At 46.4% G+C, this 22,814-nt stretch overlaps 1 protein-coding gene across 2 annotated transcripts in view; it reads left to right on the top strand.

Annotated features, from left to right (window-relative positions):
* STAU1 (staufen double-stranded RNA binding protein 1) overlaps positions 1 to 22,814 on the top strand; it is a 1,155,286-nt gene that overhangs the window by 780,320 nt on the left and 352,152 nt on the right. For both annotated transcript variants that reach the window (XM_069651277.1, XM_069651276.1), the window contains one exon: positions 12,073 to 12,148. In XM_069651277.1, coding sequence (XP_069507378.1) covers positions 12,073 to 12,148 — 76 coding nt within the window. The remainder of the gene's footprint in view (positions 1 to 12,072; positions 12,149 to 22,814) is intronic.

Below are 22,814 nucleotides of genomic sequence, written 5' to 3'. Positions count from 1 at the left end.
TCTGGCAAATAGTTTTCCATGCTCAATTGAAAACCTTGAAAATCCCGAAGAAGCGGGTCATCCTGGTTGACCAGGGATTGACCAATCTGCTGCGCTGCCACTAATGTACGACAGTACAAAGGCCACTTTGGCTTGGTCATTTGGGAAAGCTCCTGGTCTGCATAGAAAGTGCAAGCGGCACTGGTTCATGAACACGGCGAACCTTTTTGAGTCCCCAGCAAAACGTTCGGGTGGAACCAGTGTTCCAGATAAGATTTTGAGGTGGGAGTATTTTACTCCCTGTTTTTAAACTTTTAGAGTAAATGTGATTTTAAGAGTAAAAATTACTTTTCTCCTTTGCAGGAGAGTAAAATGTATTTGACATCCAGCGACGCATGCACAAACTGTATGGAAATCCTTACTGTACGGCAGCTTTCTGCATTGTGACAGAATACACCTTTTATTATTTCTCTAAGGTCTGGCCATTTGATCTCTCCTGTATATATTTAAATGTTGAAATCACAAAAACCTAGCCGGCTTCAGAGAAATACATTCTGTTTCAGAGGTGGCTTGCAATTACATCCATGTAGATAAAAATCAAAAGAAGTCTTCTGGTTTCTGTCAAGTAACCTGACCTTTGCACTGCCCTCTGGTCTAAACCTGTGTGTAAATGTACACAGGAAAATAAAAAAGCTGTAGTATTTGCAAGATTTTCATGCGTAAAAAGGCCTGGTACGCACCTTATCTGGAGGCCTGGGTGGAGCTAAAGGAATGCTCCCTGGTAGAACCACTTGCACAGGATTGCTCGAAGGGACAGGAGTTGGATTCCCTCCGAGTCCAGGTAGTGGTGTTTGGCCTGCTTGGCTTTGCAGCAGTTGTCTAGCAAGATCATCAGTGCGTTCCTTTGACAAAATAAGTTCTCTCCTGAGGGCATTAGTCTCTTGGCGTGCAGAGTGCACCTCTGCCCTAAATTCCCCTAACAGTTGGGCTAGTTGGTCGGTTTCAGAGGTTTCCATAACGCCCAGGTGTTTTTTTTTTAGGTAGGCTTCGCGTTCTGTTACGCTCACCTGGTTCCCACAGGGGCGTAGATCGAACCCGGACAGCTGCGGCATCCACCAGCGTGAAGCATAGGGCAAAGACGACCGTCTGGACGGACCCCCTTAGTCTTGTGAGCTTGACTCGTAGGAATATTCTCCTGTAGATGGAGAAAGGTATTTAGACCCGTGGGTGTGAATGCAGACCCCCTCCCTGCTCCCGTTCTCCCCACTTACCACCTCTGATATTCCCAGTCAGTGTCCTCACCTTATGTTTTTGATTGGTGAGCTCTCCATCCTGCGTGGCATGCAGGGGCGCGTAGATACCAGTTACTTCACTGGTTTTAGGTGCTGGAGTTCTGAATGATTATTGAGTCCGGAGTTTGCCAAGTTTAAAGAGTTCAAAATGTCCAATGTCCAATGTTCACTCTTGCACTTCCCTGTTGATTTGTGGCGGCAAATTATGTCTCGAGGTTGCTGGCGGCATTCAGGTAAGAGTCTGTATCACCCAAACTATCCTGTAAAGGTGCGTGAGATTAACTCACTGTCTCTTCCTTTTTTCTCAGATGCGGCGTATTGAAGGATAAAGCCTCCGGTGATAATCAGGTAAGTCTTGAAATATAAGTGATTGTCTTTTTAGTTTCTTTAGGCTCACCTCGCTATTTCTTGTCTTTCCCCCAGATGTTGAAAATCACCGAAAAAAGGTGACGGAGGCAGCGCCGAGTCGGAGATGCTGTGGGCTGTGAAAATTGAGCGGCGCTGCAGCTGGGATGCGACGCGTGCCGGAAGAATGTCCCTTCAGGCTCGGAGTGATGCAAGATCCGAAATCAGGTGATGAATCGGGTTAAAGTCTCTAATCTAACCTCTTCTCCTATTTTCCTTTCTCTCCTAGGGGCTCCGTGTTCGAGGCGGGCGTGGCTGGATGCAGGTTTGCAGACAAGGTGAGCGTTACGCTGCTAAATGCAGAATAACGCAAAGCGTGTGTTGCAGATCGGGCGTGGCTTAAATAGCTTTCAAAAAGTAGTCCCAGGTAAGAAGTCCCTAGAACCACACCAGAGTGAAAAGTAGTCCTTGTGGAAAAATAGTTCCTTCCAGGTCTCACGTTGGCCTGGATGCATGTGCAGCATGGTCTGCCTGAGGTAAATGATGACTGAGCCTGGCACCATAGGCGCCAGGACTGAACCCAGATAACCCCTAGCCGGTGCTTCTGAGGTTTAAACAAATGTCCGGATGCCTGCTTCCCGGGCAGATGGGTTTGGTCCAGCTGCCCGGGAGTAGGCATCATGACACATACTTTATTAAATAGCAGTCCCCAGACTACTCCCAATGCCACAGCAAGCGTCTGAGCCCCCAAGTCCTCCGAAAAAGCGGCTTCTGGATGTACCGGGGCCCGAGGGTCGGAGCAGGCTCCCCATGCTGAACTCAGCGGGTCCAGGGGCCAGAGTGCCTCTGCAGACACTGTGCCAATGCGACACAATAGTCGGGATCTCCGGGGGAAAGCTGCATCCGGGGCCGGCGCTGTGCGCTGCCGAAAGCACTCCGAGTAGCGGTTCAGGTGCCCCCCCACCAAACCGCACGCCGCCAACAGTTCGGCCCCAGTAGCAGGGAGCGGGTGCACTGGGCTACACGGGGAAGGCGCTCCGCTGCACTTTCAACATCCACAGCTCCAGGGTCCGCGCCCACTTCTCCCGTTGGGCCGGCTCCCCGATGGCAGAGGCACACCTCAGTCAACCCGAGCGCAGGCAGCAGCGAACGCCTGGGGTTCCCCCACAGACAATGGCCGCACTCCACGCCACAGCAGGCAGAGCGCGGTCTCCTTCCCTCACCGCTATGCCACCATTCCAGACACCGCCACACTCTAATGCCGCACTCCGGTTCGTCTCCGCGCCGGACTCTATGATATGCTCGGGCCGGGGAGGGCTGGGCACGCTCAATCAGCCGTTTTGGGCATTTCACAGGTCGGGAGCTCCGGGGTTACGATGTTCAGCACTAGGCGGCCATCTTGGAACTCTGTCAAACACTTTTTTTTTTAGAACTTTTCCCCCACCCCCATCCCTTTCCCAATCAGAGAGATGACATCCCTCTTATAATCAACCCAACAACGTTTCTAGCCTTGCATGGGGGTGGCTGTGCACCGACTGCTTCCCGCGCAGCGTAGCTGGCTTAACTATGAATTTACTAAACAGTGGATTTCCGGTCTTATAGCAGCCTGGGAGGTAGTCCAGACACAGTAAGTGGAAGAAAAAAAAACCCAAGTGGAAGAAAAAAAAACCCAGTGTGTCACCCAGAGCTGCTGCTTTTCCAATGTGTCATTCAGGATTTGCCGGTGAGCTTCAGCAGGGCCAAGCGGCCACCATCCTCACCCAGGGTTGTGTTCATCAATAAAGCGCATGGCTTCCTCGGTTAATGTAAAAAAAAAATACTTTGCCTTCGTGTTCCATACAGAGTTTGGCAGGGGTAGAGCATAGCATATTTTATGTTGTCCCGTAGTCTTCTCTTAGCTGCAAGAAATTATTTACGCTCCTGTTGTACCGATGCAGAGAAATCTGGATATAGATGGACCCAGCAGTAGTTCGCCCTTAGCTCTTGCAGTGCAGAGCAGTGCATCCCTTTCTCGGTAATTTAACACTTGTACAATTATAGGGCGAGGGGGTGGCCCCAGGTTTAGCATATGGGGCCAGGGTAGAGTGTGCGCGCTCTATGGTGAACTGCATTGATAGCCTGGGGCTGTCCAGCAGGGTCATCAGCATTTGTTCCACAAAAGCTTCCATTGACCCCTCTATGGTGTCCTCCGGTACACCAATGATCCTTATATTGTTACGGCGTGATCTGGCCTCTAAGTCTTCATTGTTCTTGTTGGTTTATTTATTTTTAAATTTGTTTATTGGCATTTCTTATTTTACAGGCATAACATCATGTCAGGATTGAATACCATTAATAATGTTTAAACACAACATATAACCAAACAATGCAATTGAACTGCGGTTTTCTCCTGTATGTAGCTCTTGTTCAGATTGGAAGGGTATGGCGGGCATCTGGAGGGCCCGGTTGGGGTGACAGGAAGTGGATGGAGGGGGATAGGAGAGAGGGGGGAGGAGTGGGCAGACTATGTACCACGTCGCCTAGGTGGCTGCCTTGAAGAAGGGGCATTGGGGATATGCGGGGTTGTCTGTTCAAGGCGGTTTTTCGTCCGAGGGGTGAAACAGGTCGTGTGTTAGGGTTTTCCATGCATCTAGTGCCATGCTTGCATTATCTGGGGATCTGAGTACTCCTTCCTCCCAGGCCTGAGTTTCTGCCTCGAACCATCTTTTCATTTCCCTGTACCATGTTGAGTTTTGCAGGCCATTTGCCCGCTTCCAGGCCATTGTGATGGTTCTTTTTGCTAACACGCAGGCCAGCTCCATGAGTTTAGTTGCGTGTTTTATCTTGGCTAGACGAGGATACGTGCCCAACAGGCATTCTTTAGGGGACCAGTTATACCTGGTTATGCCGTCTGACCTGCATGTTTGCTCAACTCTTGCCCAGAGCTGGTGCACCCTGGGGCAGGTCCAGAACATGTGTCCTAGGTCTGCATTTTCCGAGTTACAACACGTGCATTTGTGGGGGGCCTGTTTATTGAACTGGGCTATTCTATGTGGAGTCATATATGTGCGGTGTAGCACATTAAGTTGTATTCGTCTAAACCGGGCATTCCTGGATACCTCCCCGGGGAATGCCAAAGCCCTTTCCCATTCTTTTGTGAGCTCCTGTTCCCATCTAGTTTTTAGATCTGCGCTGCTGGGCTTAGGTCTGTCAGTTAGTAGGCTATTTCATTGTTCTTGTTGATGTCCTGCACCTGCTTTGTAAAGACGTGACAACCGCTCTGAATGGGCTCATCTCATCCTCAGCAGTGCCCACCCTATTCTTGACCTCAATGATGCGGGTATCCATTTTGTCTATACGTGTTGTGCCGCTCATGTCATTGAGCTTCGAATGTAAAGTGGTGAATCCCTCTCGCATGTACTTGATTTCTTTTTTTGGAGCTCGCTAGGCTCTTGGGATTCGGGGCTGGGCCTCGGGGAGTAATCAGAGCCCTCAGTATTCGAGCCACCAGTACTGTCCGTCACCCCCACTGCATTCTATAGGCACATAAATGTAGGACAGGATGTGGTTAGCAGAGTGAGAGCTGGCCTTCAGGTGACTACAGGTCCGGATGGGCATCAACCAACGTTCATATTATTGGCATTGGCCGCGCAACATCAGCGGAAGGCTATCGCTGTAATAGCAGGTCCGTCGATTCCCCCGATAAGGAACGATGTGAGGCAGAGGTGCACCTATTGTGTCGGGTTGTCCCGCAGGCGCAGTCATCCAGTATGACAGCTGGTCAACCGTCAATGGCGGTGTAGGTGGGTCTCTGCGATAAAAGGATCCGGTGACCGCAGCGGCTACTGCAGTCTGTGCGTTTGCCTTCCAGCGTACACAGGGGCAGGTTCCTCGGCTTTGGGGTAGCGTGCAGGGACACCAGGCGGTTTCTGCTACCGCAGCACAGCAAGACAGGTCTTCAATGCCTGCAGCAGTCCCCGTTGGTGTGGTCCACCGAGATGACTCCCCGCTGCAGGGTCCCAACAGAGTCCCACGTCCACTCCCCATGCGGCAGACGAGGACAACGCAGGCCCAGACCCACCAAACGTAGCTGCAGCAGCCTAACACATCTGATTTTTCTCCAAAGTATGCCACAGCCACTCCGCTCAAACTACGGCCAATGATCAGGCACTATTGATTCCAGAATGCGTAGGAGAATGCTGAGCTAGTGCCAACTGCACCAGAGCTCTCTCGATGCAGCCATCTTGGTCGTGCCCAACAGCACCCCCCCAACCCACACGGGCGGTCAGAGTGCAGAATTTTTAAATTAGGTGGAAGCATTTGGGCTTAAATGGGACCTCATGCCTCATAGGGCCAGGTCTCTGTGACACAAGTGAAAACCGGTGAGAAATCAGTAAGATGGTCATGGCAATGAGAGGGATGGGCAGGCAGTGACCGAGCATTCAGGAGCAGACATTTCAAGGAGACTTGGGAAGGTGACAAGGGGGTCACTTAACCTCTCCTGCACAACACAACCTTCTGGAAGTGCTGTTGCCACAGGGGCAAGCAGGAGCAGCTGACTACGTGAATAAACAGTGCAATGGGAAAGAGGTTGGACCATCCAGAGATAAGAGCCTCCTGTGCCCTGGACAGGCACAGACGGGCTTGACTTTGACGCAATGTGTGAGCCTGCTGCGCCCGTCCACTGCACCTCCTCGGAGGTGTGGGCCTACATAGGCACATGATATTGTAGAGGCCAATCCCCAGGACCCCGGCCGAGCAGCCGCAAAAAGACTTCCGCCGGGTGAATGCGGATAATAGAAATCAAGGACAGCCAGCCATCGGAACAAGCCCCTGGGCTAAAGGAGACATTACTGTTAACGTTTTGTAAACCTCACATCATAAGATCTAATAAGCTATAAACTCCACTTAGCACCTTTGTAGGTGTACTGTTTTTTTTAGTTTTATTAGACGAATTCAAACTATTACATGTACAATTGCAATCTCAAGGTAACAAAATATTCCCAGTTATTTTCTTCACACCTACGCATTGCAATCTCCATAAGAGTATCTAAAAACTCAGGTTGTTGCACTATTAAAGACTTCAATATGGATTAACAATAACTACATAACCAAATTGGAGAACTATTATGTAAGAAGGAAAGGATTTTTAAACATAATGCACCGCCTTATAAAAATAAGGCACTACACTGAAGTGTTTTTCTGCTAGAAAAGATGGGGCGTAATGCCCTTAGTTATAAGTCTCAATACAACATTTTACAGGAGGCTAGGAGTCTTTAAACTAGTCTCACCAAGTGTTGGCAAAGCCAGCAGGTATCTGTAAATGTGGAAGAAAAAAAGCAGGAACATTCTTGGCAGATCTTCGCCCAATACAGCCACCTCAGGGGAATCCAAGGCGGGGATCCTTGACAAGAACTCCACTGATCATGGTAGGGCAAGGAGTTTATGCCTGTTACCCCCTATGCAGCTGGGAGGGATTAGAAAGAGGTAGGTTTATTCACCCCCCTGTACTCCAATCTCTCAGGGAAACGTTGAAAGTTCCTGAAGCTGCTGGGCCCCCGCATGTTATGTCTTGATTCCGCTGGAGATCATCTAGGTATCACTGGTGCAGAGGTCAATTTCGGCATCAGGATTTAGGTCTGGCAAATTGTTGAGGCCATGCTCTTGCAAGACAGTTCCTGGCACTGAACAGCTAGACGACCCTGGCATGAAGAAAGAAACACCACTTTGTTGAAGCCCATTCGATGCCCATATTCAAGAGTACGTGTTAGTTGGGCCCCCTACTAGTATGCTGTTGTCAATAGACACAAATAACTGTCATTTGAGTGACTTGCTTCACACAGATAATGCAAAGTCCTGCGGTTCTGTGTCAGATGCCCCAGCTTGTGTGGATCAGGTTTTTCCACATAATGCCCCAAATGATAATGTTAATACTGGCTTGCTTGCAGCTAATACGACAGGAATGGGCCTGATATTAAACAGCTTAGTTTTTTTAAAAAAAAAATATTTTTTTTAAATACACGCTAATTAGTAAAATATTCCTAGAGGTTGCTCATTGCATTCAAGATCATGATATTGGACTGGATATGGCATGCGCATAATGATAGAACCACTGGTGTAGGTGGTGGGGTGGTGGTTATTTATCGCACATCCTTGTATATTCACTGACTTGAGATTGAATCTCCATATGGTGAAGAAGTGCTATTTAAGTTACGATTCAGCCCCAAAATGTTTTATAATTTTATTTTATCCTACAAACCTCCATATATTTGAGGAACCGCTGATTTCTGTTGTCCTTTCCTTGTTAGGCCCTTTACTAAGGCCATCGTTTTGTGTGATTTTAACCTATGGTTACATGATAGTCCAGATTCTAAGGCTGCATTCATGAATCAGGAACTTTTAGATTTGGGTTTTTGACTTTCTATTTTAAATCCTACACATAATGGCGGGCATATTTTAGACTGGATAAGTTCTCATGGTATTCCTGTTGAAACTGATATTTTACCATGACCGTCACAGTATTTTTTTGGGGGGGGGTTTGTTACTACTGTGGGGCTAGCCCCTATGGGTTTTCCCACAACCGGAGCTGAGGGAAAGGCAGAACCTATGCAAAATGACTAAATAACTATGAAACCTTTTCTGGGTGCAGGTTGTGACTATACGTCTAAGAGCTCTTTTCCAGAGGTCCTAGCTTTAGGATACAATCAAATGTTATCTTTAGTCCTTGATACTATTGCACCTGTGAGGTTGTTTAAATCTACTGTAATATAAACTAGCACAAACCTGGTATACTCAGGGAACTTTGTGCACTATGAGCCCAAAAAACGTTCTTATTGATGTTTGCAAAAGGATGTCTTCTATCGATAGAGAAACGTATGCCTTTACTGCTAAGAGATACAAAAGCTTGGTTGTTTCAGCTAAACAGGAATTTTTGAAAAATCGTGTAGGCAGCCTCTAATTCTAAAGAATTATTTACGATTCTAAGAGAATTGGAGAACCCAGATTCAGACTTTAGAATTTGTTAAGAAGCATCATGACTGATGTACCAGCATTCAACAGGCACTTTTTCAGAAAGTGTGGTTGTTGAAAACGGATATTAGATGAAAGATGATGTTACCTCCCCAGATTTATTACCATCTGTCCGGGTTGCTCCACCTGTTTTTGATTTTAAGGAAGTAACTGTGGCTGAAGTAATGAATGTGGTTCTACGTTGAAACCTACGTACTGCCCAGATGCTCCATGTCCATCCACAATTATTAAGAATTGCATTATATTGGCTAATTGATTGCTAATTTAGTGAATTATTCATTTGTATCTACTGCTGTGCCTGCTTGCATTAACCATGCATGGATTTCGCCATTGCTATAATAAAACAGCTTTGGACCCCAATACGCCCATGAATTACAGACCGATTACTAGTGTACCTTTTTTATTAAAGATTCTGGATCTTGTGGCATGTTTGCATTTACAAGATCATATAGAAGAATTCAGTCTTCTTGGCATTACGCAATCTGGATTTAGAGCCTACCACAGCATGGAGTCTGTACTTCTTGATTTCAAAACAATGAGCTGAAACTATGGATGATAGAAGTTGCTGATTTTACTGGATTTATCTGCAGCCTTCGACTTGATTGATTTTAACATTCTCTACTATAGGTTATCTACTGCTCAGTTATCTGTAAAACCGGCAGACTGGGTCTCGTCATTTGTATCCGGATGATGGGCAAAGGTTTTTTTTTTATAAAACAAAGATGGCATCCCCTGTAGAGCTTACTTTTGGAGTGCCCCAGGGCTCCTGCCTGTCACCAACTCTTTATAATCTTTTTATGAAGCCACTATTTGATATTTTATATGCTGATTATTCTAATGAGACACAAGTCCTGATACAGCTTACCGGTGACTACTCCACTGAGAGAGTAAATTACTTTTTTGGCCTCTTTCAGTGCTGGAAGGCGTTTTAATTCCCTGGCGCTGAATGATGAAAAAACAGAGCTAATAGTGGGTACACAACAAAGGTTATCTAAGCTATCCGACTACTATAAAATGTTTGATTGCAGCATTCCTGTCTTAAAGGTCAAAACCGTAGGAGTTGTCCTTGATTGTACATTATCTATGCAGTATCACATTAATGCAATTATTTCATCAACGTTTTCTGAAGCTCCTAAATCACATTAAGCCATTCCTCTAATGGGAACTGTGCCACCATTGCATGTGCCATTATAGGCGAAAAGATTGGTTACTGCGGTAGCCTTTTGGTTGGCACTGCAGAGATAAATGTGAAGAGATTGCAAATGCTACAAAACAGTACAGTGCAAATTGTCTATTAAAAAAAAGAGTTCACATCATGCCAGCCCGTAGGGCACTGTACTGGCTCCCAGTAAAGGATTGCATGAATTTTAGAATCTTGGCCATCACACACACACGTTTTTTTTGGCAGAAGTCCTATCTACTTGAATCGAAGGTTTCAGGAGAGGCAATGTCCTAGATTGTTGAGATCAAGTCAAGATAAGTTGCTTCAGATTCCGTAAGTAAAACCTCTGAGTGCAGGGAGATGCTCTTTCAATTTTCTGGCCCCAGCCATTTGGAATAAACTACCTAGTAATCTGAGATTGGACTCTTCTCACTTATCCTTTAAGAAGGAGCTGAATACCTTCTTTTTTTTACTTGTATTGGTCGACCCAGATGTTTACTTAGCCTTGATGTTATGATACCTGTTTTTAACTGATGTTTTCATTGTTTTAATAGTTTTATTTTATTGGCGCTTTATCTGTTTTTACCTTGTTTACCCTTTTTTGCTGTGTTTTTGATTTATGCATTTGTACTGATCATGTGTATTTGTTTGGCATTTGTGTGTGCCAGTTTGCCTTCTGGCATAAGGCATGCTGTAAATAAACATAGAGAGCCCCCATGACACCACAATGCAGGTGGAGATCAATGATGGCCACTTTGAAGAAATGCTGGAAGTTGACTCTCGTACCTCTAAGCAAATAAGCTGGTCCTACAGGCACCTCTTTGTGCTGGAGATCTGCAACTGCAGCGTGTCGCCTCTTGTTACACAAGTCGAGGATCTGTGAAGTCCCAGATATAAACTCAGGAATGCGACTGATGCTCCGTGGAATCCCACAAAAAAGGCTCCCAAGGGTAGAATCCTCTAAGAAAGGAGTTGAGACTGGTAGTTTCTACGAGTCCAAGGGTCGAAGCACTGATGAAGGCCATCTGGAGTTCAGAAAAGGAGCGGGCCTTCGCTGGGACAGTTAAAGACCATGCTGATTGGATGCAACAATTTGTTACTGGTCTTCAGTGAAATGTTCCTCTTGGTAGGAGTCTTGGCTCCAAGGACGATCTGCTGACTGACTGCAAAAGACCACCCTTATCTAGGATTTGTGTTAGAGTCTCCCCCAAGTCCACCAATGGTAAGGATGTGCACCATTCAAACAGGCAAGGCTGTCCAATCATAGACTTCTTCTGGCCACCACATCTGCCCAGTAACAGACACACTTTGGCATGGATGTGGACAAACGCACACTTTCGGATTGCCAGAGAAAGCTGAAACCTTCCCCAGAAATGATTTACAATATATGGCAAATCCGGTCCTGAATGGGCAGGAAGGCAGCCAAATTACAATATGCCCAATGTACAGGCGTAAATCTCGTGGCAAGGCTATTTTAGAGTATATTGTACTAAAAAAACAAAGTTATGAAGCAGTAAAATGCATAATGGCACATGAGAATAACGAGAAGAATATCTGCTGCCACAAGTCTGTCTTGGACACATCATACAAGAACCACAGTTACCAAAAACAAAGTTAAAGAGACACATAGTATCCTACCCCACTGTAAAGTGATGAGTGCAGTATAAAATAAACAGAGAATTTCACAATGGAGAACGGAGTTCTACTGCACTGATAGCCATAGGGACTGATCACTGCTCCCAAAACAGATTAACTTAGCATGGCAAATGAAGTAAAAAGGCTTCACTTGTCTCCAAAGGTCAGGACATGAGCAAAATAGCAACACTTGGGGGCTCCATAGAGGTGTATGGAGAGAAAGCAGCAAAAAGAAAATCTTACCTAAACATGTGCAAATTACGATTCAGGAGATATGTTTGTGCCAATTGCATAATGTGAAAGAATCTTTTTCAAAAGCTTGTGATTTTCTCACTTAGTTTCTTGCATTCTATTATTACATTGCCTGTTATGTTCACAGTTTTATGATTTGTAAATGTTATGAAAACCTAGTCAATATATTCTTTATTGTACCATACACACTTTTCTTAACATATAGTCTTTCATTGCCTAGGGTGTCTCATGTTTGTTCAGGTATGTTTTATTTTTGCTATGATGAATTTATATTTTAAAGTTAGTAGTTGTACCAATTCTAGCCTTCTTACTTGCTAATTTGACTATGTACAACAAAGTATGTCTGTGTGCATGAACTTGAGTTGTACATATCAATACACTGTTAAAACTTTGTTTTAGACACCAGTGAAGAAACCAGGGGATGGGAGAAAAGTAACTTTTTTTGAGCCAGGCTCTGTTGAAGACGTTGCAATATGTAAGTAGTGTGTATGCTTTTTACTTTATTTGAAAAATATAAATATTTAGTATGTCATAAAAGATTAATCTTGTCTCAATTTGAAACATACACACTGGAATGAAATATAACACATTCTCTAATTGCAAATGTATGGTGAAACTAGAAATGGGAATGGTCATATGAGAACATCAATGTAGAACTGTAATCAAATTATAATCATACATTGTTCTCATGATTTGGCATTTTGCCTTTTTGTTCATCTTTATCCCCTTTTTCAGATTTTTATTCATTTCTGAAATGATATTGAGGGTCTGGTACTGCGCTTATTTTATTTTACTGTTTAAAGCGAGGATCGAGCTTGAGAGCAGCGTAGCCCTGTACAGTGTGCTGGTAGCCAAAGCTAGAGCTTGCATCTTATAACAGTAGCGCAGTGCTGCGAGTTGGGGGTCTGTACGTCCATTGGAATAAGTCATTTGTCACGTGTAAGTCGTGTAGTACTGGATGATTAAGTAATCGCAGAGACAAGTGATTGGCTGTGGGCTTTTTATTCTCATGTATAGCTGAGTATCTGTGTATTGGTGGATAGCTATATTGGGATATGAGGCGTGTTCCCAGAGATGTTCCGTGTACCATGTAACGATTAAAAGGGATCAGTGGATGGATCAAGCCTTGGGTGACTCTGTGTAAAGACCGGAGGGGGTATCTGTAATCATGCTCTCTATATGGCAGAGGAGAGGCACAGAGGACCCCAGCCAAGATTCTCTATTTGGTAAAACGTGGGCGAGCAATCAAGGCCAGCTCTCAGGAGGTGATGCAGGCTGGTTCTTAAGTACAGTGCAGTCCCCAAGCACCCACAAAGGAATGTCCCCACACAGTATTAGTGAAAACACAGCCTTTATATAATGAAGGTTCGAGGTTCTATACATAATCACAATAACTCATCTACAAGGGCAAATATATACACAGTTCTACGTGGTACCACAATTACTATCAGATTTCATTAAAGTGCATCAACTGTACTTTGGTCAAATGTCACACAAATCAATGAATAAAGGGAACCAACAATAGACATAGGAGGAAAAGCAGTTGTTTAGAACAATAGGCAGAATACTGGGCCCCTACCGACCAGACATAGTTCTGTGTGTAGAGCTGACCCCTCTGCCCCCCCTCCAACCTGGGCAACCTGTAAAATAAAGTTATACTACAAGCCCAGTCCATATATTGTCAACGGCGTCGAGGCTGCAGCTTCGGTCCTGGGGGTGCTCGTCGATATGTTGTGGACGTCCTACAAAGTCAAGTGTGGGGCACCTCGATGACAATAATTCGTTACCGCAAAGAGTCTTATGAAGAACTTGAGTCGTCTGGTGTTTCTGTGGTCTTCTGGTAGAGGGAACCCACTGGCGGATACTCCTCGGCGCGTCAGCGGCCTTGACTCTCTCCGGCGTGACAAAGTGGTTGGCGGTGCCGCAAGGGCGTCCTTGGATTCAAATGTTTTAATCAATGGAGCGTTGCGGCTCTGTTCGCAGGCGGCTTGGCGTCAAGCGGTTCCCGCATCTGGGCAACACAGCTTCGACGGGCCTCCAGCGGTTATAGCAAACCTGCAAACCCTGGTTGACAACGGTGGACGGCTGTCCGGTGCTTCTCTTCGTTCTCCTCGGCGGTCCCCATCTCCGGTCGGCAGCCTGTCGAGGGTCCTGACTTCCAGGGAGCTTCGGCGAAGGTTAGCGGTGCACAATGTTCCCTCGTAGCTCGGGAAGAGGTCGCCTCACCAGGTCCTCTCTCGGATCAGTCTCGGCGTAATAGCGGCTTTCAGATTGCAGTGAAGCTGACAGCCGTTAACCCACCTTCTTCGGGCTCGGTGGTCGAGATCAACCATTAGTTTCGACTTCAGTTTCTGAACTATTTCTAGCAGTGAGAGGCCCCCAGATATACTGTTTGGACTCTCATTCATTCTGCTGGGTCACACTCAGGCAACCAATCACTCAGAAGGGTATTCAGCAGTCAGGCAGCCAATCTGGCTTAGAGTGCATTCAGGCCATTTTCCTCCCTCTCAGACACTCACACCAAGGAATGTGTATTGGGGCAAGTACCCAGCCATTCAGCACTACACACTGCATTCATACCAGTTTCGGGCAGGGCTGTCTCATTCTTTGTGTCACATACCAGAAACTAGACACCCATAACAAGAAGTGCATATTGGTCATCCACTCCATTCACCCAGGTCCCACCCACAACATACAGTCACTGGGAAGGCTACAGCCAGTCTGGCCTGGACTTCCCCACAATACCATATATGGAACTTCCACCCAACAGCCAGTCAGGGGGAAGGGACAGAGTATGGGCTTCCCGGGACTTCGGGAAAAACAAGTTAACAGGCAATAGAAAGCAAGAGGCCACAGGGGCTTTCTTGTTGCCTATCAGGATTCAACGGATTCCAATGGCAGGGCCTGGGTATCCCCAAAATGGAGGCTACCCAGATCACCTGTCAAATTCAGCATGGAGCTGCCACCAGCTTTGAACAGTGGAGCGGGTGCGAGCAGTCGCCGGTAGCCCTCTGTGCCCAGACTTCAAGCTAAGCCCTGCCAGGACCCGTGGGCCTCCTGTGAGTTGTTTGTTTAATTTAAAAAAGAAATAATTGTATTCTTTGCGCTCCGAGCGCTTTGTACTGCCCCCTGCCCTCTCCCCCTGCAGCAACTTCCTGGTCCTCCTCTCCCTTCCCGCCCACATCCCCTTCCCTTCCTCTCCTCCTTCTGCCTTAATACTGACCCTCCTGGGCAGCCCCACTGCCCAGCAGCCCCCTCGGCTAAGGGCCCCTTAGGCAAAGGGCAGCTCCTACGGTTGCGGCTCCCGTTGTGTCTGCAGGTGTCCGCAGGGGACGCCAGGTGCCAGTTATCATCACTGTTAGCTCCACCTGCTCTCCCGGCCCACTCCTCCTACACCCGTGTCACTTAATTACACATTGTGCCAATACTTACTGTTGTTTTCCTGCACTGTGGTAAACTAGGCCTTTTCCTCCCCTCTCAGGATTCTCAAACTTAGGTGGTCTCTCCACCGGTTACCTAATATGCATTTGCTGTTCTGCACTGTGGTGACTAGGCCTTTTCCTCCCCTCTGAGGATTCCCAATCTTAGGTGGCTTCTCCCTGGTCCCATATTGAGCACTGTGAGATCTTTAACCCTGAGAGTCCGTCCCACTGCACCACTGGCTTGCTGCTCGCTATCTTGTCCGCTTGCTCTCGTCTGTCCCACCCCCCTCCACTCCCTCCTATTCTATGGTGCTCTCTATCTCGCCTATCTTCTCGAACTGCTTCTCCATTGACTATCCTGCTCTCCCCACTACATCTGGTAGGAAAAAGTTTAAAAAGGACATCCTGGTCTCCAACCCAGGCCTCCCTATTGCTGACACCTACACTAGTGCCTCCTCAAAGGAAACTCTCACCGACATCCTCTTTTTCGTGCCTTCACCTGACCTATGGACCCTTCATATGGTCTCTGTGCTCTCTCCTTTCTCCTCTTCTCCCATTAATGGTGGCACCGGTTGGCATGTCCTCTTGGCCTCCTTCCACTCCTCTAAGGCCATCATTAATGTCTTCTCTGATGGGACCGTCTTGGTCCAAGGCCCTCAGGCCAACCTTTACCTCTTTGATGGACGCTTCCCGCGCCTCATCAACTTCCTTTCCTCTCCTGCTGTCCCTCCTCCTCGGTCCTCGGCTACCTTGCCTTCCCCCACCCTCCCTGCCGCTGCTCTTGATCCTTCTTCACCTCTGCAGGGCGTACCTCTGATCTGTACCCCTCCCCGGAAGGCCTTCAAGGATGGCAACCTTCTTCACATTGCCACTCTTAAATCTCGCTCTGCTGTCAAACATTCCTCTGATATCTGTCGCCTTCTTGAGGAACTGGACCTTGATGTCCTCGGTCTCACTGAGACATGGTTCACGGCCAGCTCTGTCACCAGCTTTGACACACTCCTATCTGACGGCTACGAGATCCTCTCCGTGCCCAGGCCCAACCGTGCTGGTGGGAGGGTTGCCCTTCTCTTCCCTGAGTGGATTCCTGCCACTGTCACTCCTACGCAGACCTACTCCTCTTTTGAATGCCTTGTCTGCCGACTCTCTCTCTCTCTCCTAGCCATTCCCTTACTGTGGCTATCTATCGGCCACCCAGTCAAATTTCCTCCTTCCTCTCCGAGTGGGCGGACCTCTGCTCCTCACTCCTGTCCTCAACCACTCAACTCCTCTTTCTTGGAGACTTCAACATCCATCTGGATGCCTCCTGTCCCCCCTCTGGACACTTTCCCGACCTCTGCGACTCTCTCTCACTCTCTATTCTCCCGTCGGGGCCGACTCATTCTGCAGGGCACACTCTTGATGCTCTGATCTCTTCGGACCTTCCTCTCTCCACTCCTCTCTCCTGGAGAGATCACTTTCTCCTATCCTCCCACCTCACCCTCCCTACCCCTCAGGCAAAACCACCTTCATCACTGCCACCCTCCTTCTCGGTCATCCGACCCATGAAGCGTGTGTCAGTTGAGGCTTTCGCCGCTACCTTCTCATTCCCCCTTCGGCTGACTCCCACCCTGACACAGCCCTCTCCACTCTCCACTCTGCTATATCTGATACTCATGATATCCTTGCCCCTGTCATGAGAATCCGCCTGAAGCCCAAAGCCAATTGTAACTCCTGGTATGACTTGGATCTCGTCACCCTAAAACACAAGTGCAGGGTGGCAGAGAGGAAATGGCGTGCTTCATGTTCATCCTCTGACAAACTGGCCTGCCGCCTGCTCCAAAGGCAATACCGGCTCTCCGTTCTCACTAAGAAGAGAGCCCTTATCCAAGCCCGCATCTCTGCGGCATCTAACAATTCGGCTGAAATCTTTAAAATCTGCAAGGAACTGGCCAACCCTGTTGCAGTCTCTACGTCTCCTGTCCCCTCCCAGGCCCTCTGCATGGCACTGGCCTCTCACTTCATTTCAAAAACTCAGGACATCCTGTCCTCGCTCTCCTCCTATCACCTCCATCCCTCTATTCCCTGCTCTTCCTCTGGCCCTTCTGCAGCCACCCCTCCTCCCTCCTTCTCTGCCTTTCCCGTTTTCTCTGCTGACGAGGTTTCCAGACAAGTTCGATCTATGAAAGTCTCATCAAAACAGGTTCACTCCTGTTCCTCCAAAACTATCAAGGACCATATCGACTCCCTGGCTCCTGCCCTGGCTGACTTCTGCAACCACTCCTTCACCTCTGGAGTCTTACCATCCCCCCTTAAGCACTCCCTTGTGCACCCTCTTCTTAAGAAACCCTCTTCCGACCCCTCCTACCCGGCTAACTATCGCCCAATCTCCATCACTCCCTTCCTGGGCAAGCTCCTGGAGAAACTGGCCATCTCCCAGCTGAATCTGTTGGTTGTCTTCATGACCATCAGCCTGGCTTCAGAGCTGCCAGAAGCACAGAAACTGCTCTCCTGAACGTCTGTGAAGTCCTGCTTTCCAACCTTGACTCTAACACTCTGTGTGTTCTCATTTTGCTCGATCTCTCTTCTGCCTTTGATACTGTCAACCATGCCATCCTGCTCAACCGTCTCCGTGATAACCTTTGTATCACTGGTCAGGCTCTGGCATGGCTGACCTCTTTCCTCTCCAATCGACCCTCACAGGTCCAACTGGGGTCCTTCCTCTCTGACATCATTTTTCTACCTGTGGTGTCCCCCAGGGATCTAACCTCTCTCCCTGGCTGTTCGACCAATATCTGGCACTCCTTGCCCACCACATCGCTGCTCTCTGCCCCAACTTTCAGTGCTATGCGGATGATACCCAGCTCATTTTCAGGCTACCCTTGGCCGCCTCCTCTCCTTCCCTCATCTCCGACTGTCTGCTGTCCAGGAATGGTGTTTGCCAATGACCTCTGCCTTAATGCCAGTAAGACTGAGATTCTCCTAATCGGCACACCCACTCCCTCCTTCCCTGCAGCTGTCTGGCCGGCCTCTCTTGGCCCTCTTCCTGCTCCTACTTGCAAGGCAAAAAACCTTGGGGTCATCTTCGACTCCACACTCTCCTTCTCTCCTCACATATCTGACGTCTCTAAGAAGTCACACCACCAGCTGCACGTCCTCAGAGGTATTCTTCCTTTCTTCTCCTTCCCCCAGAAACTCACTGTCTCCAGAGCCCTGGTTCTCTCTAAGCTGGACTACTGTAACAGCCTCTATCTAAATCTGCCTGCCTCTACTCTCCGCCCTCTGCAACTCATCCAGAACAGGACTGCGAGACTTGTCCTTGGCCTCAAGCCCAGGGACCGTATCTCTCCAGGACTGAAATCTCTGCACTGGCTCCCAGTGGCTACGAGGATTAAGTTTAAAACCCTCTGCATTGTCCACAAGGCCTTCTGGGGCCTGGTGCCAAAATACCTTCAACTCTCTCTTCCTAAATATCTTCCTTCTCAAGCTCTTCGCTCATCCGCCTCCAACTCCCTCAGGGTCAGCTGCTTCTCCAAGCAACGAGTTGGGGGTAGATCTCTCTCCGCGGCAGGGGCCTCCCTCTGGAACAGCCTTCCTGCCTCCCTGAAACTTGAGGAGAACCATCTCCGGTTCCGGAAGCACCTCAAAATCTTCCTCTTTGCCTCTGCTTTCTCTCCCCCTCTCCCCTGCTAAATTCCTGACTGAAACTGCACTGAATCTGCAACTGGGCCACTCTCACCGATCTCGGTCCTTGGCCCAGCCACTCTCCCCTTGCACTGCCTTCCTGGCAACCCCTGTACTGCGGGACTGTCTCTGTATCCCTACAGCCCCACTTCCCAGCACTTGTCTGCACTTACCTTGCACTTGCCACCAGCTGGCCCTTATTATTTATCTTGTTATTCTACTACCCATGTACTGCACTTTCCCCTCTCCCTTTCCCCTTGCACTTTCCCTTCCCCTCTGCCCATGCACTTGCGTGATCTGAATGACACCTGGCCTAGTAAGATCGTTGTCTGTCTTCCCTCTGTCCCCTCTCCCTGCCTCGTTGTGCCTTGAAACACTTGTGTATAGGCGCGTTACAAATGCCATATCATATCATACCCTGCTCTGTGGGCCATACATAGGTGCCCAAAACATACACTAGGAGTACAGGGTTATACCCCCACCCATGGGTGCTGTAAGAGTATCCCAAGGGTCTGTACACCAAACCAAAAATAGGAAGAACTGCACTGCCAGGAGTCCCACATGGACTCCTGGGCACGAAACAATACAGAACACATATGAGAAAGGACTATAGGATAAGGACAGGGAGGCCCTGTCCCTCAATGCATTTCCAGCATCACACTCTACAGGAGACTGGGTGCTAGTTGGGGCCCAATGTGTTTATCTGGACTCCCTGGAGTCTGCTAGAGGTGCAAGTGGTAAACCAATTAAGGCCAATGTTAGAAAATCCCGTCCTGTTGGCGAGGAGGATTGTGATGTGGTTGTCATTAAATGAGTCACGCTGACTGACGGTTCCAAGGGTGTTTTTTCGAATAACAAACAGTTTGGCTGTTGAGCTCAGGTTGTTCGGGCCAACTGGGAACTTGTATTTTACCCTAGGGCCATCCCTTGCTCTGTTCCGTTACCCCCACCCTAACCCAGGCTTCTGTAACAGGGTTAGTTCTATTGACCAGGTGACCACTGCTGCAGAGGTTTTCCTTGAGGCGCTGGCTGTATGACTCTCTATGTGCCTTCTAGCTGTACTTTATTTAGCCCCGCTAAGTGTTCTAGGTAGGATACGGTTTGAATCGCTCTGCTCATAAGAAGTCTGCAATGTCTCATTGCATACAATCTCATATATTCATGTACTTTTTAGACCCTCGTAATGAGTAAATTCTAAGTACTAAGTTTAAAACAAGATTACTGCGTGTTCTGAACAGTTGGTGTTTCTGTTTGCATTATCATTGGGTCATTGGGGAAAAAAATCCATACAAGATTAAAACAAAATAAACCTACTACATTTATGTGAGTTTAACTTTCACAGTATGTTTGTTTGACGTGTGCAGTACTTGAGGGAATATTTAAAGGGCACAATTAGTGTATTTGTTACAAGCAGTGTTGCAGTAGGAATAATAATAATGGTGTATTTGCAATGAAGTGTAATGAAGGGTATTTTTGAAGTAGTTGGATACCTGTTGGCGTATTGAAACTGTTTTGCATTTCAAAAGCAGCATTGCAGTACTATAGATGTAGTTAGATGCCAGTTGGCGTATTGTAACTGTTGATGTGTTTTATAGTTCTGAAGGGCATTTGTTGAAGAAGTTCGATACCTGTTGGTGTATTTGAACTATTTTGCTATTCAAAAGTAGCATTGCAGTACTATGGATGCAGTTCAATACCAGTTGGCATATTCTAATTGTTGATAGCTCTACAGGTCAGTGACTAAACTTTGAAGACCCTCATAATCAGTACATTCTAAGTACTCTGTTCTGCCCAGTTGTTTGTTTGTTTAATCATTGGGTCATTGGTAAAAATAAAAACTATGCAGCATAAAAAAAGAAATACTACATTTATGTGAGTTTAACTTTCACAGTATGTTTGTTTGAAGTGTGCAGTACTTAAGTGAATGTTTAATGTGCACTAACTGTTGATAGTTTCACAGGTCAGTGACTAAGGTTTAAGAAATATTAAGTAGGCATTTGTTAGATTTGCTGGTTATCTCTGTTTTAGAGTAACAGAAATGTTGTTGCATTTAAACCAACTACATCATTTTTAAATGTATGCAGCATAGTGACCTGCAGTGGTTGTGGCACCCGTGTGGTAGATTATGCCTACTCTAGTGAAGGTTTTCTTGCCAAAAGATACTTGCCGGTGTGTGAAGCTAGTAAGCTTGCAGTTTTTGTTACCTTCTGCATTGTACCTTAAAAGCATTAGTATCCGATATTGGCTATGTGAGTTCATGTGCAAGGTCGAACGATTGTCTGAATTGCAAAAAGTGCATAATATGGCATGATTTTCATTTTGCATTAGCTGATGAAATAAATGCATTCACAATTTGATGCACACATCGTGCATTAGGGATATGCTCTTGTGAAACACGGTTGCTGAGACTGCATGTATGCTTCCATGTGTATGAAATATAGACTATTCCATTTATAGTTATGTTTTTGTTTTCCAGTACTTGAAGTAAGTAGGTTTGAAATTCTTGTTGAAAATTTTACGATTGCTGAAAAGTAGTCCAATTCTTGCCTTATTCCTGAGACACTAAGTGTTGTCAGGATTATTTGTGGCATTTCTATGAAGGACTTGCATTTGCAAACACAACTGGTCTGAGCCGTTCAAGTAAATGTTTTGAAAATTGGTCGCAATTGGAATGGAAGATTGATTGCTACATTTGCATAGCAAATTACACTGGATGTATTGGAAAATTTAAATGGACCAGAGTTCTGTCATTTGCTGGACCTCCACTTGTTTTTTAGAAGAAATATTTCTCTCTATATCTGCTGATGGATTTGCAGTTGTGTTTGCACTAGATAGTTTTGTGGTTGTACTGCTTGATGGAGTAGCAGTTGTTTTTGGTTTCTTTGGTGGTATTGTTGGGAGATCTCTTATAAGTTCTGTTTGCATTAATTTTCTTTTTTAAACTTTACCTTTCTGAAGAACAGGGTAGATTTGGTGTGTTGACTGCACGTAGACTGTTGTACGCTAGGATGCAAGGAATGTCAGCCTTGACTTTGTTTCCATCAAAATTGACTAGAAAAAGTCCTTAGAGTGTACGTAGATGTGAAAGTGCTACATAACTTTTAACTTCTTTAAAGACTGTGCTGCCAATGTCAATGAATGCCTGATCTAGGGTTAGACCTTGCGATTTGTGGATAGTGACTTCATATGCAAGAGACAGAGAATTGTTCTGCGTACATACATGTCTTTGATAATAAGTAATCCTGCTGTTGAGCGTCCTATCCTTTTAACTTGTAAGTTTGTCAAAGTGGATGTTGACAAACTGAATGTTGTCATGTGGATATGTCTGGAAGCCAACAACTGTAGCAATTGGTCCATTGATATGATATATGATATGATATGGTATTTGTAACGCGCCTATACACAAGTGTTCCATTGACTAAACCTTGCTCTGTCAAGTTTACGTTTAAGAATGACTCTGCAGTTTAAACACAACATTAACAATCTCTTATCCAGCTGTGTTGGAGATACATTTTTCTAACCTATTTAGTCTTGCTGCTGCTTGTTGACACATAGGGAGTGTCATGCCGTGCAATTACAGTTTGTCTGTGGAGCTAATATGCAATATTGGTTGCATTTTGTTTTTTTAACATTCTCATTGAATTGACAACAGCTTGCTGCGGTTGGCATTAAGGACATGCATTTTACATTTATTTGTGCTAAATGTTCTATGACATCAGCAGATGTTGCGTCCATGTAGCTCATGGATGATTCTACTATTTAAGATGGATTGTGCATCTTTGGAAAGATCAGTTCTAATGCTTTTTAAAATGTTAGCATAGGTGAGGTCTGCAGAATGACGCATGTTTTGAGTTAGTTCTCTTTATTGGAAAAGTTTCCAGAGATTTACATTTCCTATGCTGCCAAGTGTGTTGCGGCACTGTGTCCTAAGGTTTTAAAAATAGGTTCACCTTTGACTGGTGTTAACTGTAAGAGATCTCTGAAAACAATGCGTTTTCCTCTAGAGAGTTGTTCCTAGTCTGTTTTTAGGACGTCTTGCAATCTGAGGAGAATTAA

This window comes from Ambystoma mexicanum, chromosome 3p, assembly GCF_040938575.1.
Source record: "Ambystoma mexicanum isolate Mex_15411 chromosome 3p, UKY_AmexF1_1, whole genome shotgun sequence".
Lineage (NCBI taxonomy): Eukaryota > Metazoa > Chordata > Amphibia > Caudata > Ambystomatidae > Ambystoma > Ambystoma mexicanum.
The sequence above is the reverse complement of the archived record's forward strand: the minus strand, read 5'-3'. Positions and strand labels throughout refer to the sequence as shown.